Source organism: Dryas octopetala, chromosome 3 (assembly GCF_963921425.1).
Source record: "Dryas octopetala chromosome 3, drDryOcto1.1, whole genome shotgun sequence".
Lineage (NCBI taxonomy): Eukaryota > Viridiplantae > Streptophyta > Magnoliopsida > Rosales > Rosaceae > Dryas > Dryas octopetala.
Genome location: NC_141368.1, coordinates 3623205 through 3640492, shown reverse-complemented (window position 1 = coordinate 3640492; position 17288 = coordinate 3623205). Strand labels below are relative to the sequence as shown.

Sequence of the window (17288 nt, the reverse complement as noted above, 5' to 3'; positions counted from 1 at the left end):
CGTTTGTGTTATCAAGACAGACATATTCTCTGTATAAAAAGATGGACAAATTAAAGGATAAGCAATTAATTAAGTAGTTATACTTGTGCGATTGTGCCCAATATGCATTATCAATCTAAGATCCCAATATTCAATGCATTGAACTTGTTTGGGCCAAAAACAAAAATTTTATTATTAATTAAATTAATAATTATCATAAAAAGGAAGTGTGCTAAGAATGTGTTTTTGGCTCCTGATTTATATGTATGGGTTAAAGATGACCCATCTTTGCTATCTGATATCTTTTCCCACAAGAAAGAGATTCGAAAAGCAATAAAGGGCAAATAGATAAACTTGGAAAGATGATCCTTAGATTAAAATTTGAAAAATAGATTACTTTGATCATGGAAGTACAATCAATAAGTCATATCTCAATAAAAGAGCCTTTTGCATGCTAATATTCATGGACTTGGGATAACAAGTCCAAGAACTTTGTCGGGCCTAAGAAAAAGTCCAAAAGCGTTGACTTTGCTTGCTTAAAGCGCCAATCAGAATAAGCCCAATCCATCGAACTTTGAGTGTGAGCCCATTCCGTAGCCTTGTAAATTCAGTTTCTTAAGCAATAATAAGCAAAAGGAAGAGCATAGAAGCCCTGCATGTGATACCCAAAATTTGAGCACCATCACATTTATTTTCTTTTACCATATTATTTATTACTACAATTTGTACGTGACCCGCCATATAATATTCTCTTCTCATATCATGTATGTAAGACCCACTTAAATATAATGGTATTTACATACATATTATGAGAAAAACGTAATATGTGATCATGGACTTAAAGTCTGGATAATTAAGCACTCAACTATAAGCTCAACATAGGGACTAGGGAGCATTTTGTTAGACACAAAAGCTGAAAAGCATAGTTATTGCATGCAATCTAGGATCTAAACCATTTCCACTTGAGCTTCTGGAGGTTTGTCTTTGTCAACATCAGTAGCTTCTACTGCCTCCTCATCTGCATTAATGGCTTTAACACCATTGCCTCCAAGCTCATTGTTCTCTCCCGAAATCTCCTCAAGCGACCGACCCTTTGTCTCTGGCACCAAGAAAGTGAAAAAGAAGCCAAGCAAGTTAACCAACGCAAGCCCTTTGATAGCCCTCTGGATTCCCTCAACCTCATGAATGTAGCTCTGCACCACAAACGCACCAATTATAGCCCCTGCTTTGCCTGCTGCCGCCGAGATTCCGTGACACGTGGACCTGAACCTCGCCGGAAAAAGCTCCGCCGGCACAATGAAAGTTGTGCTGTTGGGTCCAAAGTTTGCAAAAAACAGGGTCAGCCCATAGAGAACCATGAACAGGGTATGGTGAGATTCCTTGAGTTCCTTGTATTGGAATCCAAGAACCGCCATGAAAATGGACATGAAGAGGAACCCACCAAGCTGAATTGGGAATCTTCCAATTTTGTCAACGAAGAACACTGTGAACCAGTAACCAGGTACTGTTGCAACCAATGCTATTAAAAGCATTGCTTTTGAGAGTTTGTAAACTTCTTCTATTGCATTCATTGTTGGTGCTTTTGGTAATAGTCCACTTGCTGGGTATATGTCTTTTTGTGTGAGTTGTAAGCTGTAAAAGGCAATGTCTAACAAGAGCCAGGTGCTGGCTGTGCCAAGAAGGTGGACACCATGTCTTCGAAGAAATTCCCTAGAGAATAACCCATATGAAGAATTGGGATCAACATGGACTTTGGGGCCAGATGGCCCAGATTGGTCTCCAACAGGTATGTCCTTTTCAAGGACTTTGGCCATGTCTGCAGCAGCTTTTTCATAGTCTCCTTGAACTAAGGCAGTGTATCTTGCAGTTTCAGGCATTTTGAGCCGCCAATAAAAGGTCAGGGCCGCTGGGATAGCCCCGAACATGAGCACAATCCGCCACACAAAATCGCCTTACGGCTGAGTTGAGAGCACAGCATTGGTGTCAAAGTCATCAGCTGGGTAGGCTACTAAGAATGCCTTGGATACAATCATGGCCACAGCTCCTGCAACCAATATCCCAATTTCTTGCATTGCAAACACAGCAGCAATGGACCCACCTCTGGTTTTTTGGCTGGCATATTCGGACATGATCACAGCTGAGAGGGGATAGTCCCCTCCAATCCCAAACCCGAGCCAAAATCGGAAGAAACAGAGAGTTGTGACTACACTTTTTGAAGTGGAACCAAAGGAAAGGCCAGAGGCCAGAGCACACCCCACCATAGTGACTAAGGTGATTCCATAAACTTTTTTCCTGCCAAGTTTATCTCCAAGCCAGCCAAAGAAGAGTTGCCCTGCTAGGGTGCCAAACAAGGCAACCCCACTTATGGCATTGTTGATATTTGTAGGTAGAGTCCCAGGACTGTTTGTAGAGGGGTTGTAGTAGTATAGGCGGCCTATAAGCTTCGTAACAGCGGTGATGCAGAAAAGGTCATAGGCATCAGTAAAAAATCCCATACCAGCAATGACAATTGCCTTGTAATGGTAGAGTTGGGTCTTGGCATTGTCAAGAGATGAAAACATGGATTCTTTAACGTCTGCCATGGCTGGAGTAAGTAGTTCTCCACGGGAGACTGACTGATCAAAGAACCCGGGAAGGCGGGAAGTGTTCGCCAAGGAATTGAGTGATAATTTAACAAGTTCAAGGGGGCGGAGGTTCCTCTGTTGTGTTTGGAATTTTGACAGATATTCCTATGTTTTTCAAGAAATACTCATTGTGACTAACGACTACCTTGTTTGATTAGTACCTAGAGGACATCAATATTGAATATCTGGGAATTTTATTTGGCTTGGCTCGGTTGTCATTGCCAGACCTGTGGACAAGGACAAGTTTTGTTTTCTTTCTCTCTGTTTGTTCCTGTCTCTTCCTGTTTATTAAGATCAATGTATGGGTTCACTTTTAGGAGGCCATGTACAATTGTCAAAGCTGAACTGATGCATGTATAGTTTGAGCAAGTTTAACAAACAATAAATGCATTTGGTTGTATAGATTGTTGTTTCTTCATGTTTCCCTTATAAATATTATTAAAAATGGTGTTGACTTTATTCTGAATGTGTTTTTTCTTTCCATTGTTTAGGGCTTCTGATTGAATTTGATATTGACTTTTATCTGAGTTTGTCTCTGTCTGTCCAAATTTCTGTGTGCTAGAGTTGTGTATTTGGACTTTAGCATTCAGTTCCCTTTAGCTCCTGCAACCATGTATTACAAAGTGCCGGGACACCCTACCGAGTTCCCAACTTTTGTTTTTCTTTTATCTTCACTAACCTTATAAGCAACAAACAGATATTGATTATTGAATATCTTTTCTTTGAAAACCATTGCTTCTGTCTCTACAACTTTGGCACACATATAAGGTCTCATAGTTCTCAGATATGATGATATGACTATATAATGATAACCAGTTAGTATGGACATCATTTTACATGTTGAGGTCAGATTGATGTTCCTGAGAATATCCCAATGAAAAAAAGAAATGGTCATCACAAAAGAGTCAATTATGAGACTTGGGTTGCTAACTGAGCCACAGCAGCTGTCTTCTTCTGGAGCTCTGGCTTGTTGCCTCCAACAAGTTTGTCCACCTGTCTTCCATCTTTAAGAAAAACAAATGTTGGAGTGGCCTTTATATCCCATGATGTGCTCAACTCCTGCACCCCCAGAAAAAAATGCCTCATATATTAAGAGATTGATTGAACAAGTTACATGTATCTGGACTTGTATGTCAACTCTGATATATCAGACAGCATTATCTACTGTAAATTTAAGTACCATTGCATTTGGATCAGATTAAAGACTAGGAAAACCACATTTTCGTCTGCATTTCTATACTTCTGTAGCATATCAAATTATGATAAATAAATAAAATTTCGTACTTACAGTGAGGTCATCAACATCCAAGGTTAGAAATACAATTGAAGAATATTTATCGGCAAGCTCACTGTAGGCTGGTGCAATTATTCTACAAGGACCACACCATGATGCACTGAAATTAATAATAACCTGTCGGGACAGTTTGACAGAGAAGATCTTATGAGAGAAACATGTGAAACTTTGAGAAGAAGATATGTAGCTTTAAATCCTTAGTATTGCACATCATCACTTGCAAGTCCAACTTCTGCTGCATATAGCTAGTTGGATTTTGTATAGAAAAGATAGCAAGAAAGAAATCTTTGTACCAATAGTAGTCTTGACACTGTAAACCCCTTGGCTCAAAGAATAATTAGCTAAAAAAGAAAAAACTTGTAATGTAGTTGATGATTTTGTTAATGAATACCAATTTGAAGAACTGACTGGTTTTTCTGGGGGGTTCTGTTCTGTATATAGCATACTGTAGCTAGTTCCATATGATAAGAAGGTTCATATATATTTTAAGAAAGTGCACTACAAACTTACAATCTTGCCATCCTTGATTGATTCTGACAACTTGGCCTCCCAGCTTTCCATGGTCCTTATATAGTGCACATTTCCAGTGGCAAGAGCAGTCTCTTGCTGAACCTCATCACTATCATTTCCGTAAAACTGCAAGAAATCATGTATTACCTCAGATGAATATGCAGCAAAAGGTCATTTATCTCAGCGGCCGATGAGGAAACTTTTAAATTATTCTCTGTGTTCAAAGAGACTTACCAATGTCATAGAACAACAACCTCCCATTGAGTGTGCACAGATAAACCTGGGAATCGATTTACTCTAACTGGAAACATCTAAGAAAAAGAAAAAAAACCAAGTCAGGTAACCAAACTATACAATTGTGACCAGTTATTGCGTGTTTTTTGATTCAGCGATATATACACTTTGGATAGTAATAACTAAAAGTTTCCTCCATGAAAATATACAAGGCAAAAGCTGTTAGCATATGAAAATGAGAGTAAAAAAATATTGATAGCCCCATTTTTCGAATTGAAGATTTTAAATTAAGATAGAAAATACAAGGCTAAGTAAAACATAAAGGAGTTTCAATGAGACCCTTGAAAAATATGGTAATAAACCTCTTAACTAAATTGGTTCTGATCCCATGAACAAATTCACCCCCATTTTGTGGGAAGATGTTGCGGTTGACATATGTTTCTTAATTATATCAAATTATATTAATTACACATCAAACAAACAATCAAAATATGAAGAAGAAAGATGGTGCAGACAAAAGTTTGATCTAAAAGCAAATCAAGATGATCACCACCATTATGTAAACAAAGAGACGGTTTAGATTAGAAGATTTACCTTTGACAACCTTTAAAATCCTTCATGGTCAAAGCCTGATTCGCAACAAGGAAGAATAAAACCCAGAAATTGGTATAAAAGGTTATGGAAGAAAGAGAGATGAAAAAAAACAAAAACAAAAATTTGTGGACGTTGATTCTTGAAAAATAGGAGAATATATGTGAGAAGGACAACGAGCTAGCTTGCCATGCCATATTAATAAATGTAATTATGAGTAAAGAATGAGGTATTGGATTAAAGTTAAAATGACTAATATTTTTTATGTTAGTTGCTCAACTTGCTCTTTAGTTTGTTTTTTTCAGAATCAACCAAAAAAACGAGTAATTTTTACTTCTATTGGCCAATTTTCGAGTTTACCAATGAAAATATGAGTTGTAACTTGTAAGCCTTAACAATCGAATTTTTGCATTCCTAACTAACCGTTTATGTGATGGTTTAATTATCAACGGTGGAAATACTTGGATTAGACTTGCGTCCCATTATAAAAAATATTAATTCTATATGTGTTAACAATTGCTTCGAGAAAAATTGGTTGTAACTTATTCACCCCTTCTAGGACGCAATATCAAGTCATCATTTGACTCTACATTAAGACAAGTCAACCTAAAACAAGAGCATTGGACATTAATTATTCCCAAATTGCATGCATGCACAAGACCAGGAATGCCTAACCATGTAGGCATAAGCAAATATGCAATTATGCATATTAGAAGCTTGCATTTGCATTCCAAAAACAAAAGAAGTACTAGCTAAAGCTTTCATGGGGTTTGCACATCAAACTCAGACTCAGAGGATGGCCTAGTTTTCGAGTCTGACTGCCCAAGTTCCTCTATCATTCTAACAATTTCATCCATTTTGGGGCGTGCCTCGGGCAACTTCGATACACATGCCAGTGCAATCTGAAGCATCTGCACCATCTCTTCTTCAATGTGTTGCTGTCTAAGCAGCTCCACATCAAAAACCTCAGCTGTCCACTCCTCGCGGACAACAGACTTCACCCACCTTGGGAGATCGACCATGCTATCATGCCCCGGATATTGAAGTGTGGATTTGCCTGTCAGCATCTCAAGGAGCAGCACACCAAAGCTGTAAACATCAGATTTTTGAGTGATTTTTCGGATGTCAGTTGCCTCTGGAGCACGATATCCAGTGGCTCTTGACATGGTTAAAGGGAAGTTCATTAGAGGACTCAACCCAACATCAGAGATGCAAGCCTCAAGGTCTTGAGTGAGGAGGACATTTGTGGATTTTATGTTGCCATGGAAGCATTTGGTGCCACCCTCAATGTGAATGTGGGCAATTCCCCTGGCAATTCCAAGGGAGATCTTTACTCTTGAATCCCAGTCCAGTGGGGGCCTTCCAGCATCTCTGCTCCCTATAAATGCATTGAAACAAGAAAAGGGGGCAAAATCATAGAATCATTACCAGTTATAGCTGATTATAAGACTGTTAAAGTTATGAGTATCCAATTCAAAACTAATTGGCAATGTGTGGAGAGATTCGGAATATTATATACTATGGTGAAAGAGGCATACCATGTAAGTGCACAAACAAGCTTCCGGCTGGCAGGTAGTTGTAAACCAAAAGCTTCTCATCCTTGGAATAATAATAAGCGCGAGGCGGCACAATATTTGGGTGCTTCCCAACCCTCTCCACAACCTCCATATGCAGCTCAAACTCTCTCTTACCCACCATAACTTCCTTCAGTCTTTTCACTACAACTGTTGTTTCCTCATCCAAAACAGCTTTATAGGTTGTCCCATAACTTCCCTTACCAAGAACTTCAGCTGATGCCCTCAGTAGATCCTCAAGATCAAAATTATAATAGCATCCTTCAAAGAAGGACAGTTTGTTCTTCTCTGCCTCTTGCACTCCACTCCCAAAATCCACAGGCTTCTCACTCTTCCCATCACCAGATGCCTTCCCTTTCAACATACCTTCTTTTCTAGTCCTCTTCAAACAGCATATGAGGATCATCAGGACTAAAAGAAAGAACACTGCAGAGGCCCCAATTGCCACAGCAAGAACAGAACCTGGGCTAAGTTTTTTGATGGGGGATGCAGCCTTTTGACTTTTGGGGATTGTTGGTGAGGGTGGCAAGTAAGTGGAGGAAGGAGAAGGTGGAGAGGAGGTTTTAGAACAACGAATGAGAGGTGCTCCACATAATTGAGAATTCCCAATAAACGAAGAATTGGGGTATTTTTGGAGGGAATATGGGATTGAGCCATTCAAGTTGTTATAGCTCAAATTCAAAAGCTTCAGCCCTGAGAAGTTCAGATTGGGGATGGCTCCAGAGATGGAATTGTTTTGGAGGCTCAATGCAGTGAGCCTTGTCAGATTCTGAATTGTGGTTGGAATGTTTCCAGAAAATGAGTTAAAGGAGAAGTCTAATACAATAAGGTTGGGGGACAGAGAGGCAGGAAGGGCACCAGAGAAGTTATTGTATTGAAGGTAAAGGTATTCCAAGGAAGGAATGGACAGAATATCAGAAGGCAGACTTTCATATAGGAAATTGGAGTGGAGGCTCAGGACTCTAAGAGCATCAAGCTTTCCTATACTGTTGGCTGGGATTGAGCCAATGAGTTCCATACCTGGAAGATGGATACCAATCACACTACTTTTGTCTAGATTGCAAGTGATTCCAATCCATGAGGTGCAAACTGGTGTAGCAGCATTCCAGTTGAGTTTTTGGGTATGGGCTACAGTGGCAGAAAAGTCAAGGAGGGCTTGTCTTTCAGAGTTCAGGTCAGCTACAACTGAGGAGATGAAAGGCAGTATAGGAAAAATGAAGATAAGTACTGCAGCAATGGAGGATTGGAGCTTCATGGTTATCTGCTCAGATTGGAAATAATTCAATTATGGGGGTCTGATTTTTCTCCTGGTACAATTAAGAAAAACCAAGAAGACAAAGTTAGTTAATCATGCAAGTGGGATAAGGATTGCTGGGAAGATTTGAATACCTTTCAAGGGAAAATGGTGTCATACTGTTTGCTCAAAAGAGTGGCAAAGAACCACTCAAGCATGAGTATGTGAAAGTCCAGAGAATTGATCATGTCTGATCTCTTTGGAAGTGTAGTGCTAGAGAGAAGGTGTAGTAGATAAAACACAAACACCTTACCAAAAAATAAAAAGAGATAAAACAAAAAAGAATAAAGGTAATAAAGAAAACCAACTCGGCATGTAAATAAAGAAAACCTACTTGGAAAAGCAGAATGCGCTTTCTTTACCAAAAAGAAAAAGAATAAAGAAAAGCCAAAAGAAGAAAGGAGAGCTTAGTCACCAAAAATTAGCTGAACTTTGTCCCTCTACAAAAATTGAGCACTTATAAAAGTTTGAAAACAAGTGGAAAAAGTAATCAATATACAAAGCAAATGTAAAGAATCCAAGAAAAAGTAAGTATTCATAAAGAAAAAGCTAAAGTTCAATTCTCTGTTCTGTAAAAGAAGAAGGTTATTTATGCTACAAGATTTTCATAGGATTGTGCAAAATTAGTGAAATTACACATGATTTAGTTGCCATGTATTGTTGTTTGTAAAATGAGACAAGATGGAAGCTAATAGGAAATAAAAACCAAGACACACATGGTGATGGTTGTACAAAACCACCCATTTCATTGCTAGACAACTCAAAAATAAGCATGTTAAACATGTCAACAAAACTATGACTTGCTGATTTACTGGTAAGAAAAACATGATACAGATTTCCCCACTGGAAAAGAAATTGCAAAGAGTAAATTAAGTGAGAAGGACACAGAGAATTACCTGATGACAGATTTTACTTCTATATATTATTCATGCTTTTTAAGCCAAGAGTTCTTGCAGATCTGTGAACACAAATATGAACTCCGTAAGGACCAATTCCAGAATTATATCAATTAACGGAAATGCAAATACATTGATTCATAACAAAACACTATGGAAATTAACTTCAGACTTAAAGCCTTAGTTTTATTTATTCTCTTGAATTTGCTATGCTGCATAACATTGATAATGTGAAAAAAGAACTTCCATCTGAGATTGAATTCCAAGAGGCTAAGAGAAAAGGGCTATCTAGAAAGAAAATTATCACAGAGTTTGTTGCACCTGCAAGTGATGATGAGGGAGAATGAGAATATTAGCAATGTGTCACGGACTTCTTTCGTACTTGGTAATCATGCTATGCGAAATTTGGCAAGTCTAAGAGGTTGAAGAGACTGAGACACCAGTGATTTTCCACCTTCAGAATGATGACTGATCCTCCAAGTTTGTGCACTCACTCTTTCAGGAGTAACCAAAGGGAGCTTAGAATTTGAAGGAAACGGGACATATTGTTTCCCCAAGTGTGTCAACTGTCATGCCATATTTGATGTAGAAACGGAAGTTTCACATCAATTGGTAATTACTGATTTGCATTATGGGAGTTATGAGCTAAAATATCAGGTTGGAAATCCAAAAGAATAAATAAATAAAAATAATTATTGAATTAAAAGAATAATTGAATAGAGGTCGTTCTTCTCTCAACAGAAACGTCGGCAAATTATTGCAATCACAGCCTTTCATTTCACAACCAAAAAAGCTAGTACTGCATTAATGCTGTCTCATGTTTAAAAAGGAAAAGAAACTATGCCATGGGGAAATAGCATTCAAAGTCTCCATCTCCATGAAAGCATGTTTCACTCAAGTCATAAAGAAGAAAATATTGTATAAACCCACTGTATACTATAGTTGTTGTTCCACGTCGCTAAGGAACTACTTTGCTGAGCTGTTAGTCTTGGGCTATCCTCACCTCTTGAGCATGCTTTTGGGGTTGAGTTAGCCCCCATGGACTGCTATCATAGTATCAGAGGTAGGAACATTCCTAATAGTAAGGAGAGGGCAACGCTGTTGCATGCGTTGTAAATTGTAATGAAGTCGAGTTTTTCAAAACCAGGAATGTCATTATGCATAATAATGGATTCACATAAAGAATTGTCATTAAGCATAATCATCCCTGGCTTTGACTTTAAACTCAACATCAAAACTATTAATTATGCCATACCTAATGAAAATTCTTCATCTCACATGGTAGGGTCATTAGTTGCTATTAATATTTAGTTAATGAATCTTTGTAGATGCAGGCATCGGGCATATTGTCCCACAGAGTTGGTCATTCCCAACAACTTGAGTACGAGTACAGCTAATGAATTAAGGACTAGGACCTCTCAGAGCTCCAATAGGACGAACTGGTAAAGGATCTGAAACTGACAATGATGGTAGAGGAAAGGTAGTATTTAAACTCATACTCTCGTGTGTGAGTATCACTAAACCTTATGATCAGCCATCCATGAAAAAGCCATGGTAGTTGGCTGTTGGCATGCATTGGATGTCCTTCCAATGTGACATAATGGTGATGTTAGGCAAGTGATCGTGCCCTAGGAGTTTTAAGGACACATGTAGGGTTGTTCATCAATCTCTATCATGATTCATGAGTGTCATGAGTGTATGCACTCTTTGTACCCATCTCTCTCATTACAACCTAAGTCGCATGATAATGGATTTATGTACCTGTGACATGAAAGTTTATTTCCTCTACCAGGATTCCGCACCTGTTTTACCCCCAATAGTGATGAAGATCTGAAAGTCTGTGCAGAATTCAGATGAGGGGGGCTTTTACCCTTAGAACACATCTAAAAACAATCAATAAAACATTTCAGGGTCAAAGTTGGTATGATACCAAAACTTGTCTACATTAGCTTGACGAATAAAGAACAAAGAACGCAAATTTCGGAAATTGCTGGTATCAACATTAATAACAATTTGAGGTCCCAAAGCATATTTTTCTCAAAAGGGTGAACATTACAAACCAGAGGAACTAAGAATCAAGCCATGCTTGTTGGTTCAACTGTTATCTTTATTTGCCTCCGTAGGGGGATTTTAACTTTGAAATTCCAAAGTTGGCTATTTGCAGTACAAGGTAATTAAAACCCTGTAAAACTCAACTCTGCAAAACAATTCTGGGCAGTACAAAGAATCTGAGATGATGATTAAATACTCGCACATTATTTACAAACTCCTGTATCAAAACAAAACAAAACAGAAGAGAATGGAAAGGGCAGGAACAAAATCTAGAGAAACAATCACTGTGACCCAGTTTTTTCAAGCTTCTCAATTTCTTCGCGGTGCTTTCTTTCTGCCTCCAGAAGTTCTCTTTCAGCATCTTCCTCTTCTTCAATCTGATCAAGATTATCAAATTCCTTGGCTGCAGCCATTGCTTTCACAACAGGATCTCTCAGCTCAGATATTAGTCCACCACCAACTTTGTATTCTTCTTCATCCCCAATCAGGAATAATCGCTGGTCAGGTCCTGATGCCATGGGAATGTCAACTGCCAGTAGTTTCATATCATACTGCATAAGAAGATGACACCCAAATGCTTAAATGAGAACAAATAGACCATCCAAGTACCCCTCAAGTCAAAACAACCAAAATCATATAGGATTTCAACAGTCCATCTACTAACTAATTAATGTAGCATCAACTAATTAGCCGTGGGCACAGAGCATGTACTCAATCTGCTCCACTTGAGAGGCAGACAAGCTGTGGTTTAATGAGGAGACTTTTACCAGAAGAATCACAGTAGTAGATACAAACACTGCAGCATAAGTTCACCAAGATAACATTCTAGCAATGTACATTTTCTCCACACTATCAACCAGGGCATGAAATTAGTTTAGTTTGAACTTCTATTTGGTATTAAAAGAAGAGATTAAGGACGAAAATAGAAATGAAACACATGCTTATGAAGAACTTAAAGGTACATGGCCTCATTAGAAGGGAAAACAATTAAGAGCAGCCAGAATAGCACAAACACAAACCTGGCCTTTTTTCTTCTTTACTTCAACACTGACCAGACCCTTTCTCTCGGAACCTCGTACTGGAAAAATGAGGAAACACCGCTTGCTCCTAAAACTTGGCTTGAATTTCTTAAGTGTAACCCCACCTCCAGACATCACAAAGGCTCTTAGATCTGATCCTGAGAGAGGGGCACCCATAACCTCCAGAATCCCAGCAGACGTATTAAGCTTTCTCATGGCAATCCTATAAACTTTATCAGGATTGATTGTGAATCTTGAACGGATATGAAGGCCCTAAGAGGTAGAAAAAAAAGCACATAACTCTCAAATGATAATCTATAAAGTAAAGCAAGATTGTCCAGCAACAGGCAATCACATACACTGGAAAAGAAATATCAAGATTTCAAGTCCTACCATCCTATAGATAGACCCCAATAATGGTAAAACATGAATCCATTGGAAGGTAGTCTGAAATTGTTAGATTCAAAGTGCAATGATAGGGTCAATAAGACATCACTCATTCATCTCAATAAGACGTCACTCAGTCACCACATCTAGGTCACTGCATTAAGTGACCTAGAGGCCAAACTGTTTCAACAAGTCGACACCCCTTCTAAATCACCACTAGAGCTTGTAAAACTATAGTTTCATTGTACATTTTCAGCTGCTGTATGTTATTGCATGAAAAACTAAAATAACATATAGATTTTGCTGAGCAGGTAAACAGGGAGAAAGAAAAAAGGAAATTCATTTTGCTTGTTAAACATGACAATGACAACCAATTCTGCTTTCTTCTTCCACAAGTACAATGCACTGCAGTACAAGCATGTTTTTCAATTTCAATTTACAGAACAATGAAGGTCACTATCATTATTAAGCTAAGGGTTTTTGGGAGCTTACTGCAAAGGCAACAATGGCAGAAGACAAGGCGAGAAAGCCATACTTGGCCATGCCTTCAGAGAGGCCAATGAAGGTGCTAGCAATCCCAAACATGAGCCTCCATAGCAGAGCACACACCAGCACTCCTCCAATTCCCAAGAGCACCAGATTGTTCCTCTTCCAGAACGCCTCAATCTGCAACCCTATGGCCTCCTGGTACCGCGACAAAGCCGAGGAGGCTGCGGCGAGGGGCTTGTCCCACACCTTCTTGGCATTGACTTTGCTGAAATCCGAGGGCCTGAAGGAGAAGAACCTGAGGCCGGGTCCGGGTCCGAGTCCGAGACCCGACCCGAATGAGCTGCCGCTGCCGCCCGGTTTTGGGTGAGAGGGGAATTGAGGAAGAGACCCATTGGAGTTGGAGTGGTAGGTCCGACTGGACCTGGTGAGCGGAGAGGTGTAGGTGGTTGGGGACGAGGGTTTTGGGATTTGATTGTGGTGAAATCTAAGCAGACCTTGGATGATCCGAGACGAGGGTTTTGACATTTGATTTGTGCGTGAGAAAGTGATTTGGGGGTTTGATTTTGGATTTAGAATCAGCTTCTGCTTCACCAAATGCACAACACAAGCTCAGAATGAACGCTGATGCTGATGCTGTTGCTTTCTCTCACCTGCCCACATTTCCCACTTTATTAAATTAAATATTTTGAGTATTTTGTTTCCTCTCTCTCTCTCTCTCTCTCTCCACTCAAAACTCATAAGATTAAGATCTCAAGCAAGCAGTGCCGCCATGGATTCCTTCTTCTTTCAACCAGACTTTGGTTTTACTTCGCTAAGCTCATTTGCTTCTAGTTAATAACGGTTGTTTACTATGGATTGGAAATTGGAAACAAGGAAATGATTTGCCAGTTGCCAACAGCAAAAAAATTGTAACTTTATTTTTGTTTGAAAAAAAAAAAAAAAATTGTATATAAAACCCAATGTGAAAAGCAAATGGGCTATTTTGAGCTGGATTCAAAGGTCCATGTTATTTCATAAAACCCACCACCCACTATTATGAGGGACCAAGCTTTTAAAACCCCAACACAATTGCTTAGGGATGCTATGTCCGATAGAGAGTCATGAATTCAAATTTATGGTATGTTGTCCATGACACTTCTGCAACCAAAATTAGCTACAAGGTTACTTTACCAACAGAGTTACCTTTCAATCTTTCATGTTTTGTTAAGTTGAAGTAATTATTTTATTAATTCAGTGAAGAGTAACAAGTAAACTCTATTTGTACATACTATATAGGAAACATCAATAGCACACACAAGCCAAGGGCAAGATTCCAATGTTGACGATACACTTAATTTAATCAAGCATGCTAATTATTTAGGAGATCATTCAAGAGAATAGACAAAACACATTTCATCCAATGAAAAAAAATTGCAGCTTAATATTAATCTAGCCCGCGTTACCTCACAATGACAGCTCAAAAACAGTTTTGACAGAAAATAGATGAACACGAAAAACATAAACTCAACATGAGTTTTGCATAAGTACTATGACAAAAGCACCATAATTTTTCGAGAATCAATGGCTTAAAGCAGAAGCAGGTTCAGACAGGAAAGCTTTTCCAGGTTGACGGTTAGCCAAAGGACCATGACACCCGAGAAGCTGCACAATCAAATAATATACATCATTAGTTAGGAGGGCCACTGATAAGGCCAAATCCAAGCCTAGCGTAAACATTCAACCTTTAATGGACCCTAGGTACATAACAAACTTTGATGGAGCAGATTGCTACAACACACATATAACCATCCCTCTCTATTTTCATTTGCTAATGTAACAAAATAATAGCATGGAACTGATGGAAGTATTGAAAGCACAAATAATGTAAAAGAGCTTTCAGGGAGAAACATTATCAAAGTGTAAACAGGCTTTGATCCCATTATCTGTTTGCATGCAACTTGAGCATTATTACCTTAGCATTAACACCATCTCGCATGATTTTGTTCTCAGACTTGTACTTCAGATAGTCGGTACGGTTGAACTTGGTGAATCCCCTGAAGGAAAGGCAAATATTACAATGACAATAAGCATTACCGATGAAAAATGAAAGCATACTCATAACAAATTTTCCATATAAGTGGCATGCCATCTATAAACAAACACATTGCATCAAAATTTGAATTTGTATGCCACATAATTAAGATTCACAATAACACAAAAGCATACCACTTCCTGCTAACAATAATCTTTTGGCGACCAGGAAACTTGAACTTTGCACGGCGGAGGGCCTCCTGAGCGTGTTGACTGTTGCTATCCCTACAGCGAACAGAAAGGAGGACCTGCCCAATAGCAACTCGTGCACATGTTCCTAGGGGCTTCCCAAATGCACCCCTCATTCCAGTCTGGAGCCTATCAGCCCCAGCACATGAAAGCATCTTGTTGATCCGCAGAACATGGAATGGATGCACCCTCACTCTCAAATGGAACGCATCCTTCCCAGCAAATTTGGTCATGTACTTGTTGCAGGCAATCCGAGCTGCCTCAAGTGCCTCACTCGAAACATTTTCTTTCTCCCAACTCACGAGATGAACGCAGAATGGGAACTCATCAACACCTTTCTTCTTCATTCCAACATCATAAATTCTGATCTTGGGATCAGGGACACCACGACAGAATCGTGATTTGGGGTATGGTTTGTTCTTAATCTGCCTATAACACCTTGCAGGTCCTGCACAACCATAACCAGCATTCACCAAATTATCATCAAAACATGAATATGATGCAATACCCAAACTAAATTAATGACATTAACACCTTCCTGAAAAGTAATAAATGACTTCTCACACACCATGCTCATGAGAATAGTATCAACAAAAAAATTCCAAATGTAACACACAAATGAATCAACATTTCAACATGCGGCTATGAATCAATTCAAACCCAGATTACGGAAATGTTGAATTTTCTTTTCCAAACTCCAACAATTAAATTAGAATCTTAATTAACATGTTCTGATCGTTTAAAACCCAAAACTAACATTAGAAAATAGATAGATCACACATAAACAAATTCCAAAAACAAAACAAAAAAAGCATATCGCATCGCCTACGCACAACAATAAAATGATTTACTGATTAGATCTTGAAATATGAATTCAAATGGATACGAGTAATACATCAATGGACGAAGAAAAATGAAGGCAATTAAGGGAAACAAGAGAATGGAGAGATAAAAAGGCACTCACTCCTCCCCATGGCGATCCCCTGATTCCCCTGCACCGGTTTTCGCTTTCCGCATGAAACAAGCTCGGCAAACCCTAATGGAGTCCGTTTTATAGTTAGTGCCGTGGTAGTGGTTATGCGCGGCTTCAAGGCCTATTGCCAAATGTGGGCCTTAGTGGTGGTCGTGGACTCGCATGTGATACCAGGCCCAAAAGACCTGTACGACGTCCACAACGTTGTGACAAAGGCCCAATTAAAAAGCCCGGACATTTTTCTTTTCTGCCTCTGATCTAAAAGATGATTTTTTTAATTAATTAATTGACATATATGAGATTTGAACTTATGACATATTCGGAAAAAAGAATATAAGTGGTAATACTATCTTCTTTTCTTTCTTCCTAAATTTATTATGAAACAATTATTTTTGGCATTTGGCCCCTTTTTTCGTTTGTACTAAATAACAATTTATATCTTTATTAAATTGTATTCGTATTTTGATTTAATTGTGCTAATACTTTTACTGAATTGCATTCATAATTTGACTAAATTGTGGTTGTACCTTTTTTGTAGCAACAAATTGTGTTTGTACCTTAATTGAGTTGTGTTTGTACCTTAATTAAATTATATTTGTACCTTAACTAAATTGGATTTATACCTTGACTAAATTGTGTTTATATTCTAACTAAACCGTACTTGTACATTGACTACATTGCATTTGTGCCTTGGCTAAATGTATTCATACTTTTTTTTTTTTGCCAAGAAATATATTTATACCTTAATTATATTGTGTTTGTATATCGATTAAATTACCTTAAGGAAAATACTAATTGTTTTAACACTTTTTCTTAACTTTTATTTCCAAATGTACGTGACAAATTTTGCCGATAAGAAAAAGTGTCAGGGCAAATAGCACATTCCATTACCTTAAGAATTAAGAAGCTCTTAGCTAATGACATTGACAAACAAATATTAAGCACCATTGCAAAAAACCAACAGAAAAGGAGTTAAGGCATCTATAAGTCAAAGCTCATACAACTCAGCCACAGCTTAATCATGGTTAGTTCACAACTAGTGTGGACTTAAGCATCCCAAAGTCAAAATAAAACCAAAGCTCATCTAACACAACCACAGTTAAATCCTTACTT

General features: G+C 38.4%; 4 protein-coding genes and 2 pseudogenes across 7 annotated transcripts; all 6 read right to left on the bottom strand.

Annotated features, from left to right (window-relative positions):
- Window positions 1-110: 110 nt before the first annotated feature.
- Window positions 111-1565, bottom strand: LOC147289711 (low affinity inorganic phosphate transporter 8 pseudogene; annotated as a pseudogene).
- A 366-nt stretch (window positions 1566-1931) lies between these two features.
- LOC147289710 (low affinity inorganic phosphate transporter 8 pseudogene) lies at window positions 1932-3378 on the bottom strand (annotated as a pseudogene).
- A 10-nt stretch (window positions 3379-3388) lies between these two features.
- On the bottom strand, window positions 3389-5344 carry CXXS2 (thioredoxin family protein CXXS2). Its single transcript, XM_086237791.1, has 5 exons — window positions 5236-5344; window positions 4642-4718; window positions 4408-4533; window positions 3892-4014; window positions 3389-3662 (listed from the first exon to the last, which is right to left on the bottom strand). Exons 2-5 carry the CDS (start codon window positions 4666-4668, stop codon window positions 3513-3515), a joined length of 426 nt encoding a protein of 141 aa, XP_086093917.1. The 5' UTR covers window positions 4669-4718; window positions 5236-5344; the 3' UTR covers window positions 3389-3512.
- A 451-nt stretch (window positions 5345-5795) lies between these two features.
- On the bottom strand, window positions 5796-9633 carry LOC147289708 (putative inactive receptor kinase At5g58300). 4 transcript variants are annotated; one of them, XM_086235390.1, is made up of 4 exons: window positions 9318-9633; window positions 8997-9058; window positions 6771-8113; window positions 5796-6610 (listed from the first exon to the last, which is right to left on the bottom strand). In XM_086235390.1, exons 3-4 carry the CDS (start codon window positions 8059-8061, stop codon window positions 5994-5996), a joined length of 1908 nt encoding a protein of 635 aa, XP_086091516.1. In that variant the 5' UTR covers window positions 8062-8113; window positions 8997-9058; window positions 9318-9633; the 3' UTR covers window positions 5796-5993. The 4 variants fall into 4 exon arrangements, with proteins under 4 accessions (XP_086091516.1, XP_086091517.1, XP_086091518.1 ...); XM_086235391.1 differs by having other exon boundaries at window positions 9379-9633; XM_086235392.1 differs by lacking the exons at window positions 8997-9058; window positions 9318-9633 and adding an exon at window positions 8196-8409.
- Window positions 9634-11082: 1449 nt separating this feature from the next.
- On the bottom strand, window positions 11083-13793 carry LOC147289707 (uncharacterized). The gene is made up of 3 exons (XM_086237086.1): window positions 12947-13793; window positions 12068-12340; window positions 11083-11599 (listed from the first exon to the last, which is right to left on the bottom strand). The coding sequence occupies exons 1-3, from the start codon at window positions 13466-13468 to the stop codon at window positions 11330-11332; spliced, it is 1065 nt and encodes a 354-aa protein (XP_086093212.1). The 5' UTR covers window positions 13469-13793; the 3' UTR covers window positions 11083-11329.
- Window positions 13794-14343: 550 nt separating this feature from the next.
- Window positions 14344-16225, bottom strand: LOC147289706 (large ribosomal subunit protein uL16). Its single transcript, XM_086236401.1, has 4 exons — window positions 16167-16225; window positions 15149-15650; window positions 14895-14976; window positions 14344-14584 (listed from the first exon to the last, which is right to left on the bottom strand). The coding sequence occupies exons 1-4, from the start codon at window positions 16174-16176 to the stop codon at window positions 14501-14503; spliced, it is 678 nt and encodes a 225-aa protein (XP_086092527.1). The 5' UTR covers window positions 16177-16225; the 3' UTR covers window positions 14344-14500.
- Between the last annotated feature and the right edge of the window lie 1063 nt (window positions 16226-17288).